At 33.2% G+C, this 22,696-nt stretch overlaps 2 protein-coding genes across 3 annotated transcripts in view; both read left to right on the forward strand.

The window, feature by feature from the left end:
* The window catches only part of LOC106717072 (discoidin domain-containing receptor 2), a 38,542-nt gene extending 23,121 nt beyond the window's left edge, over positions 1-15,421 (forward strand). Inside the window, exons 6-14 of one of the 2 annotated variants that reach the window (XM_014510769.2) lie at positions 8,388-8,683; positions 8,879-9,086; positions 9,712-10,167; positions 10,311-10,492; positions 11,333-11,455; positions 12,170-12,288; positions 12,801-13,052; positions 13,473-13,716; positions 15,096-15,421. In XM_014510769.2, the coding sequence (XP_014366255.2) occupies positions 8,388-8,683; positions 8,879-9,086; positions 9,712-10,167; positions 10,311-10,492; positions 11,333-11,455; positions 12,170-12,288; positions 12,801-13,052; positions 13,473-13,716; positions 15,096-15,287 (2,072 nt within the window). In that variant the 3' untranslated portion in view covers positions 15,288-15,421. The remainder of the gene's footprint in view (positions 1-8,387; positions 8,684-8,878; positions 9,087-9,711; positions 10,168-10,310; positions 10,493-11,332; positions 11,456-12,169; positions 12,289-12,800; positions 13,053-13,472; positions 13,717-15,095) is intronic. The other variant, XM_014510771.2, reaches the window with a different exon arrangement.
* A 4,967-nt stretch (positions 15,422-20,388) lies between these two features.
* Positions 20,389-22,695, forward strand: LOC106717182. The gene is made up of 4 exons (XM_014510916.2): positions 20,389-20,880; positions 20,973-21,107; positions 21,385-21,540; positions 21,618-22,695. The coding sequence occupies exons 1-4, from the start codon at positions 20,413-20,415 to the stop codon at positions 21,954-21,956; spliced, it is 1,098 nt and encodes a 365-aa protein (XP_014366402.2). The 5' UTR covers positions 20,389-20,412; the 3' UTR covers positions 21,957-22,695.
* Position 22,696: the final 1 nt, after the last annotated feature.

Here is a 22,696-nt window from a genome sequence, read left to right on the forward strand (position 1 = left end):
AAATAAGGTTTATAAAAAAACTATTTGATTCCTGGATGAATATCAATGCAGATTTTTTCGAAGGTTTATCAATATATGATTAATGCATAGAGGAACTAACATTGAATTTTTATTTCCTACAGAAAACTATTAAAAGCTAGAGTTCATTATCCTTCTTGAGTGCCTTAATATGTGTGTATTTATACAACTTGAGAGTACGCGAGTTGGATAAACTTTTCACAGGCATTCCGCAAGAGATTAACCACGGTACAGTGTAATTGAGGAACGCCTGATATTTTTCAATTTAAACCTACAGCCAAGCATTGTCTTGCCTGACATAACTAAAAGTGCAATGACATTTATCATTTAAGTACTAATTATTGTATAAATATGTCAAATTAACACTTCTACATGTTTGCCATTCATTTTTTTTATTTAATTCGGCTTTTAGGTTTAGTTGAGAGTTGATAAGGACCCTTTCAAGCCAGTATCGACAGCTACAAGTGTTAGGCGTAGGCTTTATAAGCTTTCAGTACCGACTATTTACAGCAGTCAGTATATGGTGCCCCTTAGAAGTTACGTTTACGGCCGATCAGTTACGGAGGAGATAGTGTTTTTACAAATATTTTTAGAGGTCTCTTGTTAACGGAAATATGTTATTTTTTTAGAGGAACATACTGTCAAACTCGTACTTTTGCGTTATATTGAAGTACAAGAAAAAGCTTAACATATTTTCATATGTTTCCTTAATTTACACTGTAGTCATACAACATTCGTAGTTGCATACAATGTAAACAGCTTCGGCTTATGAAAAATATTATGGTGGTTTTTAATGGTAACGTGTGGGCAATTTCGGGGAAGTTACAGTTGGTAGTCGCGGCATGCGAGCCATTATTAATGTAAAAAGCGGCAAATTGCACCGCTTTTAATCATACGTCTACGTTTTCACAGGAGCTTGTTGATTTTTTACTATGGCTTTCCATATTAATATGGAACATTAGTCGTTGCTAGACTCAATTTTAAAACATGACGTGTATAGATAAGGTTCATAATTTAGTACTTGCATGATAGGACGTCTGTTTTTATGTAACACCACCTGAACTCGCGATGCCAAAGTCAAAGCATATATTACTTAGGAATAAATTAAAATTTATATTGATTATATCAGTTAAATAAGTAAGTCAGTGCGAGACGCGACGCGACCGCGAAGTCTTCGGATTAAACACTCGCCCTGAAGATGGACCCCCGATGGGTTCGAAACTAGTCGGTGCCGTCACCGGACGATCAGACGTGAGTTAAGCCGTTTCTTAATTAATTAAGTATATTAAATGATTTACTTGTGTCTTTAGATCCTCAGCTAATTATGCAAATGGCTTACTTCAAATAAAAATTAATTCCTGGCTAATTAAAACTATAAATCGTCACATACTTTCATGATAGCTTTACAAATTATGTAACTAGTTATATTAAATGTGCACAACTAACGTACTCGTATATTTCCACATGAGGGTTCGTTTGATAAGTTACTAACTCTATAGAGAGTCAGACCAACCAAGGCAAGTTGTTTCAAAACGCTATCGGTTCCAATTCCTGGGCGAATAGAATTTAAAACTCTAACTTTTGCACGGCCATTATTATGTTAGTGAAAGACTCCTTTTAGGTCGTCTTATAGAGGCCATAGAAATATTCTGGCGCTGTCTGAGCCATGTATCAAGTATGGTTTCTTATCAGTATTTTTATCAGTATTCCATTGACTAGGAATACTAAAGAAAACTAAATATATAGTATTACCGAAACTTAAACAAGATAAAGTGTAATTGTTTAAAGTGTTCATGTCTAGCGGTATATTTTAACAGGATCATAACAAAGTTTCTCTAACTTGAAAACCACAAGCTTAAGTGTTTTTGACGCGAGCCGCTTCTAACTTGTTAAGTAATAAGCATACTGTTAATGTAAGGAAGTTATAGTTCACTAACTAGCTTTTGCCCGCGACTCCGTCTGTGCGGAATTAAAAAAAGCTCAATTAGTAGCCTGTGTGTTCTTCTAGGATTCGTTCTGGAGATACATTCTATCAAACATCCATACTTTCGCATTTATTATATTACTAACTCTCTCCCGCGACTCCATCCGAGTGAGAAAAAATTCCGAATAAGTAGCCTGTATGTTCTTCCAGATTAAGTTCTATATCTATGCCAAATTTCATCAAGATCCTTTGAGGCGTTCAAACAAATATCCATCCATCTAAACATTCAACATTTACAATATTAGTAAGAAGTAAGATGTTCCAAGGAGAATTCAATATGTTTTTTTTCGTATTATAATTCGTAATATTTCGTAATTGCACACCTAAAACAATAAATGAAAACCTCTATTTAGGTATGGGTCCAGTGTATATTGTACTCAGTCAAACATATTTCATGATATTGTAAAATCACTACAGTAAAATTATTCATCATATTTAAGATTGAGTAACATTTCCTGCAAGTGAACAATCGCGACAAGCTCACACACACACATGCACACAACCTGTAACAATTTCCTTGCCCATGAGTGAATTTATAAAAGCACCGACCAGGTGTCGGCACCATTGTACAAACGCGCTTAGAATTATAAATAAAAAGCCATTGTAAATTTGTCATACACTTTATAATATTATGCGGCATACAAGCTTTTATTTCTTTTGTTTCGGATTGCGAGAAAGAAAAGCACGAAGTGTAGTGACAATTACTGCAAATATATACGAGGCAGAAATAGAATCTTTTAAGTGAATTAATATTTGAAGTATACGAAAACAACACAACGTACGGCCGTACCTCTGGAGTAGGCAGAGATTACGAATGCCACATTCAAACATCTATACATACATGTTTCTAGGTTTAAGGTGCCCTTAATACCTATCTAGATACTAAATTCCTACCTATTATTTATTAGTAAGCGAATAAATTTTAAAATATGTCTAGGCAATGTTAACGTAGGTTTCTAATTTCTGTTTAAAAAAGGATGTAACAGATTTGATTTCAGAACTTTATATTGAGTCGTACATAAAATAAAACATTACAAGAGTCGCACATTATTTTCTCAGATTAAATGTAAGTTTCTTTTTATTTAACTGCTGTATCAGTGCCTTTGAGTGAAAAACAAACATTTTGCGGCAGTTCGTAACTCGAAGCGTTTATCGACGTTTATTTGAATAATGTTTCCATTTTAAATTATACTACGCTAAAATAAGAAAATGTAAACGCTTTAATAGGTATGAAAAGCGACATTAAAAGCAATAATAATATTGTCTAGAATGGATAATCTTAACAGTGGTAGACGTCAACAACTACATTTGTTACACGAATGAACCAGTTCAAGTGGTGCAATACCACTACAACACAGACAGGCGTCAAGTGGAAGTCATTCTTCGTAGTCCGATTTTGTGCCGGATATGAACTCGTAGTATAGGTCATAGAAGTAATAGCTGAGTGCGGCGGCGGTAGTAGAGCTACACGTTTAGTGGAAAAGGGGTCTAAAAGTTAGGTGTATCCAAAATATACATTTATTATTTCTAACATAGATCCATAGCTATGATTAAAATATTAATAGTAGATAATTTTAACATGCGTTTATTTCTAGATGTTAAATTATATACCGTGCACATATATTGTTAAGATTTATAGCGCGATGTCAACAACAAAATAATAATGCGAGATATCGTTATTGCGTTAGGCATTTGATTGTATGACCTTTTGACCCGTATCTGAGACATCGTATACATAGATAAGTTGTTGATAAATTTTTGTCTTCAATTAGTTTCATTTTGTCACCACCTAGCAGCAGTTTCATGCAGGAATTATTAGGAATACCATAATTAGTCCGTTCATCGTAGTTTCGACGGATGCGTTCAATCCAACGTAATACGAATATTTTTTGTGATTCGCCTAAAAACAAATAACCACCTGTCACATTGACTCAAAATCTGATTGTAATTGACTACTGGTAATTGCGGATTTATAAACAGAAAGTCAAATCAACATGAAAGAAAAATAAGGTTTATAAAAAAACTATTTGATTCCTGGATGAATATCAATGCAGATTTTTTCGAAGGTTTATCAATATATGATTAATGCATAGAGGAACTAACATTGAATTTTTATTTCCTACAGAAAACTATTAAAAGCTAGAGTTCATTATCCTTCTTGAGTGCCTTAATATGTGTGTATTTATACAACTTGAGAGTACGCGAGTTGGATAAACTTTTCACAGGCATTCCGCAAGAGATTAACCACGGTACAGTGTAATTGAGGAACGCCTGATATTTTTCAATTTAAACCTACAGCCAAGCATTGTCTTGCCTGACATAACTAAAAGTGCAATGACATTTATCATTTAAGTACTAATTATTGTATAAATATGTCAAATTAACACTTCTACATGTTTGCCATTCATTTTTTTTATTTAATTCGGCTTTTAGGTTTAGTTGAGAGTTGATAAGGACCCTTTCAAGCCAGTATCGACAGCTACAAGTGTTAGGCGTAGGCTTTATAAGCTTTCAGTACCGACTATTTACAGCAGTCAGTATATGGTGCCCCTTAGAAGTTACGTTTACGGCCGATCAGTTACGGAGGAGATAGTGTTTTTACAAATATTTTTAGAGGTCTCTTGTTAACGGAAATATGTTATTTTTTTAGAGGAACATACTGTCAAACTCGTACTTTTGCGTTATATTGAAGTACAAGAAAAAGCTTAACATATTTTCATATGTTTCCTTAATTTACACTGTAGTCATACAACATTCGTAGTTGCATACAATGTAAACAGCTTCGGCTTATGAAAAATATTATGGTGGTTTTTAATGGTAACGTGTGGGCAATTTCGGGGAAGTTACAGTTGGTAGTCGCGGCATGCGAGCCATTATTAATGTAAAAAGCGGCAAATTGCACCGCTTTTAATCATACGTCTACGTTTTCACAGGAGCTTGTTGATTTTTTACTATGGCTTTCCATATTAATATGGAACATTAGTCGTTGCTAGACTCAATTTTAAAACATGACGTGTATAGATAAGGTTCATAATTTAGTACTTGCATGATAGGACGTCTGTTTTTATGTAACACCACCTGAACTCGCGATGCCAAAGTCAAAGCATATATTACTTAGGAATAAATTAAAATTTATATTGATTATATCAGTTAAATAAGTAAGTCAGTGCGAGACGCGACGCGACCGCGAAGTCTTCGGATTAAACACTCGCCCTGAAGATGGACCCCCGATGGGTTCGAAACTAGTCGGTGCCGTCACCGGACGATCAGACGTGAGTTAAGCCGTTTCTTAATTAATTAAGTATATTAAATGATTTACTTGTGTCTTTAGATCCTCAGCTAATTATGCAAATGGCTTACTTCAAATAAAAATTAATTCCTGGCTAATTAAAACTATAAATCGTCACATACTTTCATGATAGCTTTACAAATTATGTAACTAGTTATATTAAATGTGCACAACTAACGTACTCGTATATTTCCACATGAGGGTTCGTTTGATAAGTTACTAACTCTATAGAGAGTCAGACCAACCAAGGCAAGTTGTTTCAAAACGCTATCGGTTCCAATTCCTGGGCGAATAGAATTTAAAACTCTAACTTTTGCACGGCCATTATTATGTTAGTGAAAGACTCCTTTTAGGTCGTCTTATAGAGGCCATAGAAATATTCTGGCGCTGTCTGAGCCATGTATCAAGTATGGTTTCTTATCAGTATTTTTATCAGTATTCCATTGACTAGGAATACTAAAGAAAACTAAATATATAGTATTACCGAAACTTAAACAAGATAAAGTGTAATTGTTTAAAGTGTTCATGTCTAGCGGTATATTTTAACAGGATCATAACAAAGTTTCTCTAACTTGAAAACCACAAGCTTAAGTGTTTTTGACGCGAGCCGCTTCTAACTTGTTAAGTAATAAGCATACTGTTAATGTAAGGAAGTTATAGTTCACTAACTAGCTTTTGCCCGCGACTCCGTCTGTGCGGAATTAAAAAAAGCTCAATTAGTAGCCTGTGTGTTCTTCTAGGATTCGTTCTGGAGATACATTCTATCAAACATCCATACTTTCGCATTTATTATATTACTAACTCTCTCCCGCGACTCCATCCGAGTGAGAAAAAATTCCGAATAAGTAGCCTGTATGTTCTTCCAGATTAAGTTCTATATCTATGCCAAATTTCATCAAGATCCTTTGAGGCGTTCAAACAAATATCCATCCATCTAAACATTCAACATTTACAATATTAGTAAGAAGTAAGATGTTCCAAGGAGAATTCAATATGTTTTTTTTCGTATTATAATTCGTAATATTTCGTAATTGCACACCTAAAACAATAAATGAAAACCTCTATTTAGGTATGGGTCCAGTGTATATTGTACTCAGTCAAACATATTTCATGATATTGTAAAATCACTACAGTAAAATTATTCATCATATTTAAGATTGAGTAACATTTCCTGCAAGTGAACAATCGCGACAAGCTCACACACACACATGCACACAACCTGTAACAATTTCCTTGCCCATGAGTGAATTTATAAAAGCACCGACCAGGTGTCGGCACCATTGTACAAACGCGCTTAGAATTATAAATAAAAAGCCATTGTAAATTTGTCATACACTTTATAATATTATGCGGCATACAAGCTTTTATTTCTTTTGTTTCGGATTGCGAGAAAGAAAAGCACGAAGTGTAGTGACAATTACTGCAAATATATACGAGGCAGAAATAGAATCTTTTAAGTGAATTAATATTTGAAGTATACGAAAACAACACAACGTACGGCCGTACCTCTGGAGTAGGCAGAGATTACGAATGCCACATTCAAACATCTATACATACATGTTTCTAGGTTTAAGGTGCCCTTAATACCTATCTAGATACTAAATTCCTACCTATTATTTATTAGTAAGCGAATAAATTTTAAAATATGTCTAGGCAATGTTAACGTAGGTTTCTAATTTCTGTTTAAAAAAGGATGTAACAGATTTGATTTCAGAACTTTATATTGAGTCGTACATAAAATAAAACATTACAAGAGTCGCACATTATTTTCTCAGATTAAATGTAAGTTTCTTTTTATTTAACTGCTGTATCAGTGCCTTTGAGTGAAAAACAAACATTTTGCGGCAGTTCGTAACTCGAAGCGTTTATCGACGTTTATTTGAATAATGTTTCCATTTTAAATTATACTACGCTAAAATAAGAAAATGTAAACGCTTTAATAGGTATGAAAAGCGACATTAAAAGCAATAATAATATTGTCTAGAATGGATAATCTTAACAGTGGTAGACGTCAACAACTACATTTGTTACACGAATGAACCAGTTCAAGTGGTGCAATACCACTACAACACAGACAGGCGTCAAGTGGAAGTCATTCTTCGTAGTCCGATTTTGTGCCGGATATCTAATTTTAGTCCTCTTTCCCTTCCCACACTTTCCTTATAAGAAAACAGGGGGAGCGGATGTGCGATTGAGAACCTTACTATACATCCTCTCCCCCGTTAATTATAGGTAGGCAACTCATTTGCCATTGCTGAATATGGACAGCGGTCGATTCGCATTTAAGGAAAATTCAGGTGGCCGCTGACTTGTTTGTCACCCTATAATAAAAAAATGTCGCTGATTTACTTATTAAATAAGCACTAAAAATAAGTTCTTTAGTGAATGTTCATCTCAGTAGTTGCATGATTAATCTGTTTGCCAACCACGTTGCTAAGCACGATACAGTGTTCAAGCAGAAAATGTATCATAAATACTTGTGCATGCATGCACTTATGCAAATTTCCCTTGTGGTATGCAAAGCTTTAAGGGTATAAAAGTAAAAGCTAATTAATAAGCGCATCTGACAAGTTGTCGCTTGTGCATAATACCCACAAAGTAAATAGTTTGAAATTACTGACGTCTAGTTATGGTATTTTAATCGTTAGTTACACTGTTCCTTAGTGTACATTCTAAACTGTGGATCGCCCTTGCTGACCAATAACGATTGTGAGAGTGGCAGTTTATAAGCTTTGCTACTTGGAAACGGGATTTTTCATGTATAGATATCGTCGATTGAAATCGGTACCTATTTTTGAAGAATAATTAAAAGCGACAAACTAAATATTCCTTAATTAAAATCTAACTTTAAGGTTAATTATGTCATGATTCTTTTGTTCGTATTTTTAATTACTAAAAATATCTGACTTATAAAAGTAAACTGAATATTACTCGGGTCGAAATATACGAGTACTAAGCGCATTTAATTTTTCTCGAAAAAAACTTCTAATTAAGTCGTCGGGGTCGATGCCGATTTTTTTTTGCCGCCCTGTTTATTATTTCATAATGAAACTTTTTTATTCCATTATTTATAACTTAGATAATATTTGTCAACAGTTGGTATAGTTGCATATTCAATGCCGAAAGGAGATAAACGATCGAATGGGATAGAATTAACCGATATGACATACGATGGACAATGGGGTGAGGAACTTAGAGGAGGTTTGGGTCAATTGGTAGACGGGCAATATGGCGGTGACGAGATTCGGGAAGCTGCGAGGAATTCTGCATGGGTGGGCTGGAAGAAGGAATCCAGGCCCAATCCTCCCGTTATCACATTTGAGTTCGATAAAGTGCGTGAATTCAGCGCCGTTCACTTTTATTGCAACAATCGTTTTATGAGAGATGTCCAGGTAAGGATACTACTATAACCGAGCGACTTAAATATTATTGGGATGATGCATAAATATTTGCAGTGGTTTTAAAAACTTGGCACTTTTCTGCTGGATACTAAAATATCAGAACCAAAACTATAATGGTTCGCTATTCTTAGATGTTCTACGCTCGATTCTTACTTGAATTTTTAAAAAGGTCAATTTCTGTTTTAGGTTTTCTCCGAAGCTATTATATCGTTTTCGATCGGCGGCAGACACTTTCAAGACGAACCTATTCGTTATAGTTACGTCGAAGATAGCATATTTGAGAGCTCTCGTAACGTCAGTATAAAACTTCATCACCGTATCGGCAAATGGGTGAGAATTGAACTGCGTTTCGCTGCTAGTTGGATATTGATCAGTGAAGTTGTGTTCGATTCGGGTAAGTCTGTATTCTACTATTTTAAAATATTTTTAGATAATTTTTAATAGTAAATATAGTAGTCGTAACGTTTTATCTGTAGGTTATACTTTATGTTGTAATAAAAAGAATTAAAAAAAATATCAAGTCTAAAAATATGTCAATCGTATAAAAGAACATCATTATGGAAGCTCAACAAATTTTCTGAAAGTAATATTTTAAATTACCTACCGATTAGATGTTATACAGATTCTCTTGAACGTAAAGTACGAAAGGAAGAAAAAACGAGCAAAGGCAATCAAAGGACATCGTTATCTCGTTTTGGCGCTTTGCTATTATGTACATCATTATTATTTATCATTACTTTGCTTGCTGAGAAAAATTCAAGATGTATTTTTGTGAAGTTAACTCTCCTAAAGAGAGGTAAACTTGTGTCACGTCGAATTCTTTATTCTATAGCCAATTTTATTCAAACACTAGCTGTCGCCCGCGACTCTGTCAGCGGAATTAAAAAAAAAAAACATCTTCTAGGTCATGTTCTATAGGTATGCCAAATTTCGTAGAGATCCGTTCAGTCGTTCCGGAGTTACCTACAAACAACTATCCATCCAAACATTCGCATTTATAATATTAGTATGATTCACAGATGTCGCTCAAGGCAATTACACTCCAGAAACTGTGAAGGCAACTGGTGGAAAAGAAAAAACGAAATCGAGTACAACCAAAGATTTACCGATATCGACTGCACACCAAGAAGATCCTTTATACATGGCTATTGTTGTAGGAGTTTTAACAGCTCTAGTGATACTCTTAGCAGTCGCTGTGTTCCTCATAGTACATAGACATCGACACAGAAAGTGTTTCGCTTCTCCATTAGCGAAGTCTACAATTTCCCAGAAGAGGACTGTGACTGATACATACAACCCCTGTGGCACATCTATGATGCCTGACAACAAGATGATACTAGATTGCGGTCTAGATGTCAAATCTGACGAATATCAGGAGCCATATCAAGCGCTTAAATGTGCCCCCTACTTTAGTTATAGCACAGTATTGCTCGAAATGAAAGATTTTGTTAAGGACTCAAGTACACCTTTATCAGGTAACCTTTTTTTACAGCGTTATGTTTTACTGCGTATTTGTTTAAAACGCTCTGTATATTTTAAATTTAAAAACTGTAGCCACATCATATACGATATTTGTTGTATTTTTTAAGTTTCCGTTTCAAATCCGTTTTATCTACAGATAGTTCTAACTACGAGTACGCGGTGCCAGAGTTGAGTTCAGCGCCGCTGCTGACGAAGCGTCGGCTGGCAGACAGTCTGTCAGGGCGCACCACAGACCCGCTGACAGACCATGACCCTGAGATGGGACTCGGGGCACGCCGCTCCGCACCAGCCTCTATACGCTCCAAGCATAGCATTAGGGTGAGTCATATACATACACACGCACATAACGAAAAATCCAACAAAAACAACTAGTAATAGACTCCAACAGTTAAAGCACACACTGCTAAAAAGCAAAGTTTGATAAACCACCTGTATGAGATACTACGTATCATGTGGGGTACGTAAAGGATTTAGTAAGGGTTATTTTAGTTGCTAAACGGAATCAAGTTATTTAAACACTAATGAGCCTGAGCATGACACACTTGGTGCCTTAAGTCATTTTTATTTCTCTATAAAAACCCATACAACATAAGAGTTAAGATGGATTTATAAGACCAAAGATTTATAAGATACATGGACTGCATTACACCGATACTGACAGCTTCAAGCATTTGTTCCGTTGACTGGTTAGCGACGACAGTGAAATTACTATCCGTGTATAGCGAACTTTAATTATGTGGAAACTGCAGATCGTCTAAAGCCGATCATTTGAAACTGAACTGATTGCATATTGCCATCCGTGTATGACCAAACATGTGCAGTTAGACGCACACGTACTGCTTTGGTCGATGTTTGTCTTTAGTTTAAATCAGACATCCCCAAACTATTTTGGACAAGTTGACCCCCTTTTCCAAAATGAATCGTTACCACAGACCCCCATGGACAAATTACCTACTTTTAAAATCAATTTTTATTATTATTATTCATTCTGACTGAGGTTAATAGAAGAAGACAGAGTGAGAATTAGCAATGCTTTAAGTTCGATATCGAACCCATAAACCCCTGGTTTAAATCATAGTCGTATACTGCGAATAACGAATTCCTTTCTAACTTTAGTTCACTTTTATTGTACCTTTCTTATTATGCTTTGTTCGACAGTCGCCGAGTCAACAAGAGGTGTTGACAGATCTGAAGCGTCGTTTGGAAACAACAAATGTGATAGAGTTCCCGCGACACAGACTGCGTATGATATCGAAGTTGGCAGAGGGAGCCTTTGGCACGGTAAATGACCATAAAAGGGCCTAATACGGACCTAATTAACGTAGTGTATCATTCCTATTTAAATATATTTATATGTTTTTTTGTTTTAATATAACATATTATTGCGACATATAGAGCTTGGTATAATATAAATATACGTTTTAGTAAAATGATTTAATTAAATATGATAATTGTATATTTAATTTATTAAATAGTTGTATAACATCCATTATTTATTTTATAATAATGTATATGATATTATTAAGTATTGATAACATATTAATATATATTAGAGGGAATATAATATATTAAATTGTATGAAAGGAATATAATAAAAACTGCAATTTCAATGATGTAGTTTCATTAATTTGTATTCCCTCGAAAATAAAAAAAACATTTATAAATAATATATTTGTTATTATTTTTATATTTAAAACTCTATATCTATTAATTATATATTTCTAATAGTAATTTACTATTTACTTTATTTGAATATAACAATTTCTTTTTACTTTTTAATGCATTTTTTATTGTACTAGGTTTCGCCAGCGACTCCGTCCGTGTGAAATTAAAATAAAAACAAATAGCCTATGTTTTCTTCCAGACTATGTTCTACATCTGTGTTAAATTTCATCAAGATCCATTGAACCGTTCTGGAGATAAAAACAAACATCCATCCATCCAAACATTCGCATTTATAATATTAGTAAGGTTATATTGTAATTATTTGTGTAGGTGTATGTCGCGGAAGCTGACGGTGTGCCTGAGTACAATGGTATTGTGACCTCAGAGAAGAGATTGGTCGCAGTTAAATTTCTATGTCATGATGCGACCCCCAAGGAGAGGTATATCATGTATGACGTATTTTTATATAGTATTTTACTATCACTCTATCTCTATCACATATACTCATAAAACAGTTGTTCGAATTTTACTGAGTTCACACTGTCGAAACATGTATAAAAATATAGTTATCATAACCTTAAAAATGATTATATGTTTTTGTATATAATTTCAAGATTACTTTCAAAAGGAAAGTTTTAATTGGTTCAACTTTTATTGAAAGACTTAGATCGATTATATTCCATTAAAAAGTTTTCGACTTCTGATTTATTTGAATGTAAATTATAGTTTGAAATTTGAAATAGAATAATAATTTTAGTTTTTTTTTTACATTTATGTATATCGTATGAGTAAATAATAAAAAAGAAGCTAAACAACCATGTTAAATATATATATCCAAGTTACATTCTTTCAAGATTATTATAACAAATTGTAAATAAATTTATAAATCATTCGCAAACATCAATTTCCTATTTATATTAAATCTAATTTATGAATTACTAATAATAATTTTCTTTATTAGGGAGGACTTCGAGAGAGATGTTCGCATTTTAGCTGCATTATCTTCACCACATTTGGCGAGAGTGTTAGGTGCTTGTAGGACCCCACCATTAGCTGTGGTCTTAGAATACCTAGAATTAGGTGATTTGTGTGCATTCCTACGATCAGCAGCGCCCCCATCTGTCGGCTCACTTCTACATATTGCAACACAAATTGCAACAGGCATGCAGTATTTGGAATCGCTGAACTTTGTGCATAGAGATTTAGCAGCTAGGTGAGTTCTTATATATTTAGTCCTATGATCATATCAAGATAGCTCTTAGACTATTTTAAGACATATTTTTATGTTTCTTTGAAAATATGATAGTTAAGCTAGAAAAAAGAATAGTTTTTGGTTTTTTATTGTATAAGAAATTATTGTCTTTCAAAAGTCGTGTTTCAAACATTATTATTACGCGTGAGGCATCTATGTAGTCTGGTGGCCATAAAATAAACTAAATTATAATACCTCAGTGGCGCCCCTTGCTAATTTCAAAAAGTGTGACAAGATCATTGTCATACTGTAATTGTTTGGTCAGATTATGCCTTACTCTATGACAAAGTAGATATAACATATTAGATAAATTTTAACTAACCGCGATAGTGGCGCCTCTTTTAAATAGTTAATTTTTTCAATTTGTTTGTTAATTTTCAGGAATATACTAATCGGAAAAGGCTATCAGATAAAAATAAGCGACTTTGGTACTGATAATGAGGCGTACATTTGTGACTATTACAAAGTGGAAGGTCGTGTACCTATACCATTACGTTGGGCAGCGTGGGAGACGCTGTTGGGACATTACACCACCAAAAGCGATGTGTGGGCCTTTGCGGTTACACTGCACGAAATATTCACGTTTTGTAGACGAAGACCTTATGAACATCTCACCGATAACGAAGTATGTTATAAACATTTCGTATTATACCTAGTCAGGTCATAAATTCTGTCACATGTTTAACATAAAATAATTGAAATAAGTTTATTCATTATGTGACCATTTATATACCAAAATGAACTTAACAAAACATAGATTCTTATGACACTAAAATTTATTCAAAATGACCTCCGTGATTTTGAATACAGGCCTTCAATCTGCTCGGCCAGTCGTCTATCGCAGCACGAACGAGGTCCATGTCAATATCGGCCGCTGTCTTAATCAAGGATGTCTCGAGTGACTCCAAATTGGGATGAGGCTTTGAGCACGCCTTTTTCTTCAAGTGTTGCCATATCTTGTTATCTAACGGATTCAAATCTGGACTGGAGGAGGGCCAGTCTTCGTGCCGGCGCGCCGCCAGCCAGTCTTGTGTGCTCTTCGCTCATGAGCTGACGCTGAATCTTGTTGGAATACCCGGTGCCTGTTATTGAACATGGTATGAGAAACAGGTTCCACAAGGTTCGTCAGGACTGTATTTTGATATACAACTGCATTCGTTTTTACACCTTTCTCACAAAAATGTATCTCTGTTAAGCCCCAATAAGAAACTCCCAACTATACCATGAGCGAGGATGGAAAATGAGCTCGTTGGACACAAGGAATACGGTTGCTTGCTTCTTCACTACTGTGTGCAGACAAGTTATCATTTTATTTGTTGGAGCTCTCTTCTACGGTAAAAATGTTTTCATCCGAAAAAAGAATTCCCCGATATTTTTTTCCCGCGTACCGCTTCAACAAAGCGCGGCATCTCTTCAGTCTCAGGTCCATTAGACGAGCGTTCAAACGATGTCCTGTTTTTCTTCGATATGCATGAAGCCCTAAGTCTTCATTTAACACCATTTTCACCGTGGTTCTGCTTAACCCCCTCTGAAGGGCCAACAGTTTCTGCTTACGTTTGGTATTTCTTTGAATTCGCGCCTTCACAGCTTTTATCACTGCTGGAGTCCTAACAGACCGAGGGCGACCACTTCTCGACCTGTCATCTACACTAGAGGCTTCATTGTATCGTTTGATGGTACGATAAACGAATCTTTTGGTTATATTCAAATTTTTCAGTATGTCAAAAATTTGAATTGGCGCGTAACCGCAACGATGCAACGCAATAACTGCAACACGGTCTTCTTTAAGCGTCCACTCCATATTTAAAAATGAGTGAAAATCTAAAATGTATACAGTTTTATTTTCATGAACAATGCGAAATTCGAATTCAATAAACTTTTTCGTGGCCAGCATTCTAAAAGAAAAGTTTTTACTGTGTGACAATACTTATGACCTGACTGTGTATGACCAAAATTAAAAATTAGAAAAAAAAATTCAAAAATGTGCTAAAATAAAAATTTTAGGTACTAGAGAATCTGGCGCACTTGCAAGCGGATGATGGTTTATTTGAATGCATCGAACGTGCACCTGGAATTCCTCGCGATCTTTACGAGCTGATGAGGGAATGCTGGAAACATGATCAATTGGAAAGACCTGATTTCGTTGAAGTGAACCTGTTCCTGCAACGGAAGAGCCTCAATCATGCGACCACGTGACGGGATCATGCGGCTTGTCCGCTATACACAAGTATCGGTTACTAACAAACGGCCCGGGGCAAAGGTAAACGTTGTACTTGCTTCACACACGACTATCAAGTCACTAGGTTTTAAATACGATCACTTCATTTTAGACTTCACATTCTTTTTGTCATCTTTTGTACTATTCTATGTGATTTAGGAATTTTTTTAACATGAAAGTAAATTTAAATTAAATATGTTTTTTATAAAAGAAAATGTTTCCTTACTTAACATTGTAAACAATTAGTATATAATTTTTACCGTTTTTAGTTAATTTTAATAACTGTGGTAACATTAGATATTAATGTGAGGTCTAAAATGATAAGTTATCTTGTTCAAATTGATAAGATGTGACTTTATTGACAAATAATTTATAAATCCTAATACTAACCCTATTTTAATAATAAATTATTCCTCGATAAGTTGAAATACAAAAGCAACAAGTGATATTTTTAACCTCTAAATAAATTTAAACTATTACATATTTTATAAAACAATGTGACAATTTTTATAATTGTTATATTTTTATAATAATCCCTTAAAAAAATGTTACATATCAAATGTTAAATTTTATATTAATCCAAATTTAATATTTAAAAAAAAAAGTTTTGATACTTTAATCCTTGAAGTCTTTAAAGTCATATCTGATATGAAAATATTTGAAGTGAAGTAATAATAACGTTGAACTAATATTGATCATTTGCCCCGGAATAAATAATTAAATGATCAAAACTACTGCATCTGATAATGACATCAACCTAACGGATGCAACAAATGTACTTAAAAAAAAAAAAACTATAAAATAACAATTAAGTATAAAAATAATATTAATTATCTAATGTAGTTAATTATAACTCATAGTCATTAATAATTCGACAATACGAAGTATGCTTCAATACTCAGGAATCGGATTTAAATAATATTTATGTCTCAGTATTAATATATACCTTAATTATTGTAGATTCATATAATTATATGTGGAATTAGTCAATTTAAATTTTATCTCTACTCATTAATAAATACATAAAACATAGTATATTTTAAGAAATAAACATGTTATGTAGTTAATTATTTTTAATATCTCTCTTATTTAATATTCGCTTCTAATTACCGAATAGGTTCAGCGATTCATTTTATATCTTATATATAGAGGAAAAGGTTTATTTTTAATTGTACAATATTTAGATTAATTCCAATCTATAAAAAGTTGACAATTTTTTTTATATATTTATATTTTTTAATATTCCAACAATACTAAAGTTAGATTATTTCATTTAGTTGAAGAACAAAGTTAACTTTTACTATTTTTTTGTTTTTCAAAAAATTTTTTTTGAATTTTTATCATCGTTTATATGTCTTTGTAATCGAAGCTAAGTAAATAAATAGGAAAACTAATTAACATCCCCTCCCCTGGATATAAAACCCCCTTCCTTTCCCTTGCCGGCATAGTGTACATAAAATAAAAGTTGCCTCCGTAAGGTTGTTTGTCAATAATATAAGAGGTAATTTTACATTTTTAGCCCTTTTCTGTGGCCACTTGATCTCCGTTACAGACTGATTTAACTTATATGTGAAGAACGCGACTGCTGCTATCTTTTATATACATTTATTTCTTTTTTTTATATGATTATTTTTGAAATTGGAGATTTATATAAGAGGCTCTTTTTTCCGAATAGTAGATGGTTATTGTTTCGCTTGTATATATGTATTTATTTGATTGTGTCGTTTTGTAGTTTAAATGACTAGCCGTGAGTTTCTAAGATCATGATCTGTATAAAACATATCGTTATCTCTGTCATTATCTTTGACAAAACAGTGATAACAATATTTTTTAAATGGAGTTTATGGTTTCAGAAATAAATGGTTATGGGATTTAAAATGTAAGATGTCATTTGATACGACTGACGTACGTCTGATTTGTCTTACCCGGTAGTGCGACATACATTTCTAGTCCTCTTGCTAACTTGGGTACAATATAATATACAAAATAAAAGCTTACAATAAGACATGATCTTTATCGGACTGTCTTGTCTTCTGTGTTATTTTCTATAGGTATAGACTGACAAGGCTATCTGAATCGGTGGGACAAACTAAATTAAGACAGCTCAATAGCGCCCCTCTGTCAACGTCAAAAAAACACACAAAATCCGCTTTGTACTGTAACTGTCGTATCAATTTGATCTTTTATGTTTTTTTTTATATATTCCAATGTGGCAAACGAGCTATAGCTACATGAATTCGCTGAAATGGCAAAGCCACCCGTACCCATAGACATTCGCAATGTTGTTTTTTATATTTACCTAGGTTTTATATATATTCTTACAGAACCAAACGCAATATCAAAGCCAATCTCACCAGTTCAGATATCCTTGTTTGACTATAAGTGTTACATATTTTTTATAGAACTAATATGCGAACAGTGGACTTACCACGAATATTTATAACAATCGCAATCATAAATTCATCGACAAAATATGTATTAATATTTCCCCTATCGGGAGTAAAGTACGTCAAAAATTCATACTAATTTTGACATCATTTACGATGATATAAAGGCAATTGTCATAAAGTTTCGCGCAAAGTCCACGGCGCCAACAATAGGGGCAGATAATGTTGTCGCACTGTACTTTGTGGTATTGTCAGTTGGGTTTTTAAGTTAATTATAGCGTGTTTATATTATGACTAGGTGTACATGAATGTATGACAATGAAATGCTGAGCTTAGGGGCTGCACAGGGTTCTGTGTGTTGCCGATATTGTGCGAAATGTGTGTGAAAATGTTTATCGAAAAATTAATCAATGAACTTGAATAATAACGTACATAAGTCATCAGTTCGTTCTGTACTATTCTCTATGCAATGAACAGATTTATATATGTATACCCTTTTATATAATACATAATAAATAGCTAGTTTACTTAAACATTCCTTAAGTATCAGTTATAACTATGTATTGAAATATTTTACTTTATATTTATATATTAAATTGTATCGAACATACAATCTTTTTGGAAAGGGTCTAATATAATGATGGGTCCTATTTATAAGGGTCAAAGTAACAAATTGATGACTACTTTTTCATATTAAAAGCTTCCTCTTCGTTTAGTTAACATGCACTAAACAAAATACACATTTACATGTGTAAATGTAATTTTTTGCTGAAGTAAAAAGCCATATCGGTGTATTTGGTCTTTATGGTTGAAACTTTAAGAGTTTTTCCTGAAAAGTTGTCAATTTGAACATTGACCTTTTATACGTAGGATCTATCGATATAGAGTCTTGCAACTCTTAGTCACATATTTAATAGATCAAGTTACCAATACATTATATTATAATAATTGATAACGATTTATTTTCATATAAATATAATAATTTCATCGAAGTGTACATGTATTGAATGGGTTTATCGAATCGAATGAATTATTTAAAAAAATATATATATAATTAAATGAATATTACAAGTGTAGGATAGTTGAAAATTTGTCTATTTTCCTTGTAGTGCTACGTCGGGGTTAGAGTTGGCAGAATATTTGGACAATACGACGCGCTGATAGATATGTACCTCTCTGTCTGTCGCCATGTTTAGTACTGCCGGTACATTAGCTGACCGGCACAAAGCTTATTAGAATATATCACTAGCTCTTACTCTTTTTCTCGTGGACCGAATCTTACGAACGGCTTAAAATTGTGAGCCTAATAAAATTAGCAGTAAGCATAGATTTAAGCAACTTTTATGACTGTTGCAAAGTAGAAAATGTTTGATTGATTAGTGAAAACACACGGAACCAATGCTATATAAGTTTAAACAAACACATAGGAGTTTAAGTATAAATAGAAATAGATTTGTAATTTATAATTAAGCGATCAATCTTTATGAATCTGGCCTTATTTTATCTCTTTGTACTGTCTAGCTTGTAGACGGGAGGAACTGTGATGTCTGAGGTTTCTCCTCTTAGTTTAATATTTGTTAGGGCACTTACAATAATCATGTACAATAAAACACCCTCTCTGCCTTAGTGATGCTATTCTTATCCCCAATGCTGTGAAAGAAATATCACTTTAGAACGAAATTACGATTTATCTTGTAAATAGGAATTCTTATGGCTGATGTAAAATATTGAGCACTATATGGAAAACTTTAATTCCTAACAATGGTCCAAACTTCACTCGCTTTTTATTTGTACTATACGATTATACAATTTCTATTTAGATAAAGAAATAATAATTAGTCTTAGAAATACTTCTTATGCTTTAATTTTTATTTTATAGAATGTAAAATGTGTATTTGTCGAAATGCTTAATTTTCATAATCAAAGTTTTACGATAAAAAAAAGGTTGATACCAAATGCAGTATTTTTATTTTATACTCTACATCTTTGTACCCAAAATAAAAGCAATAATCTGATTGTACCGTATTTATTTCAAATATAACCCAATCCATTTACAGCTCCAATCATATTCTATCAGTAAAAGATTCACCGTTGTGCATTACGAAGTTGTAATCACATATAAAAGGCGACACGTAATTTTCCTAATTAAATACGTCGCCTTTTAGATATTTCTTCCAGTTAGATGTTTCAGTCTCTTAATGTAAAAAAAGGAAAACAAATACAAATATGGTATGCAATCAACACTATCCGTAAATATTTTGTCTGAAATTGCCAGCTTTTTAGAACTAGAGCGATAATCTTAAACCTAAATATCGTTTTGAATGGCGGCGTTCTGGGAAGCTCAGAATGTTGAATTGTCTGTAAGAAATTATTATTGATAAATGATCTTGGATGATGCATTCACAAATAGCAAAGGTATTGTGGATTGTAATACTTTGCCATAATATCCGTACAAAATATATCATTAAAGTTTTTTCAAAGATAATTTGTGTGACGAAATGTTTTTGTACAGTTTTGACAGAAAAACACAGTTATGTGAAGGTTAATAAAGCATCCGGTTACTGGAAAAACAATTGCACTTAATAAAAAAAAAATTATTCGTGCCGAACAGTAAATGAAGTATAATTTTTTGCTACGAGTTTTGAAAGCGTCCTATATTTACAAACATTTCTCTTATCGATAACTAAACGTATCAACATCCTTTGTGGTTTGAAACATGTACCTGAGGCGAACTAGATTTTTATGGATCAAATCAGACCTGTTCTCGAAAATGAGACGTTCCGTTGTAACCCTCGCATGCTTGCTGCAGTGCGCCATCTCTGTAAAAGTTAAAGTAGTCCTACATTCAGATCAGGAAGACTCACGAGTAGAAGACGAGGAATCACACACAGAAGCGTGGGGCACAAAAAGAAAGGAAGGAACTCTTTTACCATTTATCAAAAATCATCGTTTGGAAGAAAAGCAAGAATATGATGATGTCACTACGACAGAAAAATCATCGAAACAGTTGCATCCTAATGAAATGATCTTTCCGTTAATCTATCGCCAATCTCATATAAACAGTATGTTTAAATTCGGAGAAAACTGGTATACTTGGTCGACGGAGAAAAGATCAGACGGTTCAAAAGCGACCAACTATTATATTTGTTATGATGAACCGAAACACTGCGATGAAGTAGGCTGGGTGAGTTGAAACATATTTGTTTGCAAAACTTTAGCATTGAATCATATCGTCATAGGCTAATCTGTGGGGTTTATGCGTTTCTAATTTTACAGGAGAGGACAGATGGTGTACCTAAATGCGCATTTGAAATCGATTCATTATTACCAGAAGATAGAGCTTGCATCAATAGCTTTGGTATAGAACCCCATGGTAATAATGGAATATGTGACGGTGGGGAACAAATGAAGGTTAGCCAAATATGACGAATAAAGCTTTTCAATTAAAAAAAATTAAAAAAGTACTTTTTTGGACCTTATTCGCATCCTTTTACTTTTAATGGTTATATTTTTATTAAAAATTCCAATTCTAAGAACATAAAACTTGCCTGAGAAAACCTGTATTTTTTTTCTTACAATTTCTAAATTTTTACCTGTAATCTTGTAGCTTCTCTATTTTTTATTGTTATTAAATGGTTACTGTCCTTAGACAGTAATTTGCTAACGTAACGATTCGTTATATTTCTAGGTGAGTGAAATGGTTCGTTCATGTGGTCCACGTATTCGTTCACTATGGAGATTCATTCGTGTAGCTCGACGCCCCTCTAACGCGGCGAAGCCAGCAGATGTCAACTCTCTTATTTGCGAAGACGAAGAAGAATGTTATATAACTATAGAATATCGGGTAAGAACGAGAAAAAAAATCTTTATTATTATGGTTTTTTTTTTAAGTTTAATAATGTTTATTTATTTCATTTTAAGATACATCATGATAGAATAACATTTTCGTTACACGAACCGACACGAGGTCAAACATTTAAGAGCGCATTAAAACGAGAAATATCAACTGAAGAAGAGAATAAAGTTGTATCAATGACCGAGTCTCACCCCCACACATCTCACAGGGGTAAGAAAGTATCCAAAGTGAGAGATGATGAAACTGGTCAAAGAGTTAAAAAGTTTCATACAAGATCTAAATCAAAACAACCAGAAGGTAAAGGCCTAGTTAAAGAACACAACGATTCAACATACACGAATAGAATGTCCGTTAAAAATAAAATAAAAATAAGAGAAGATATATCTGAAGACATGTCTGACTAATTGTTTTTATCTAATGACATATCTGATTTGCGTATCGATGTTTTCGTAACGTGCGAATATACGCTATAGTTATACGTAGATATAATTATTTTTGTAAATCAAAATGAGGTCTGTTTCTATTAACACAAACTATTTCACAATTGTACGTCAGATAAACGTTACTTTACAAATCAATGGTGGTGTAGAAACGTCATTTTTAAAAAGCAAAATTGGTACCCCACAATTTTACTGCGTAATTTCATATAGATGTAAATAAAAGTACTATAATACCAAGATTATGATTGCACTTAACAATAAAAGAGTTGAATATATTTATTACATAATTATATTGTAGTTTTCAAGAAATTTTATAAGAAAGTCCCAGTTAGAATTCAAGTCGTCTACATTTATATTTATGTTGAAGTTATCAGTAACATCGTCTACATTTATTATTATGTTGAAGTTTTCAATAAATAGTAACAGTGACTACATTTATGATTATATTGAAGTTATCATTAAGATTTCACATCAACTACATTTATAATTATGTTGAAAGTCCTAGAGACTATGTTTTTCGACTGCAGTGACATTTCTTTTAATAAATATTGTAGTCCCAGTTTTGTCAAAGATAATGTAATAGATAACAATATTTATTAATACAAATGTCACTGCAAATTAGTTTTAGGGTTGGATTACACGTCAGCTACATTTATAATTATGTTGAAATTCACAATTAAACTTACGCATCGATATACGAAATA

Source organism: Papilio machaon, chromosome Z, assembly GCF_912999745.1.
Source record: "Papilio machaon chromosome Z, ilPapMach1.1, whole genome shotgun sequence".
Classification (NCBI taxonomy): Eukaryota; Metazoa; Arthropoda; class Insecta; order Lepidoptera; family Papilionidae; genus Papilio; species Papilio machaon.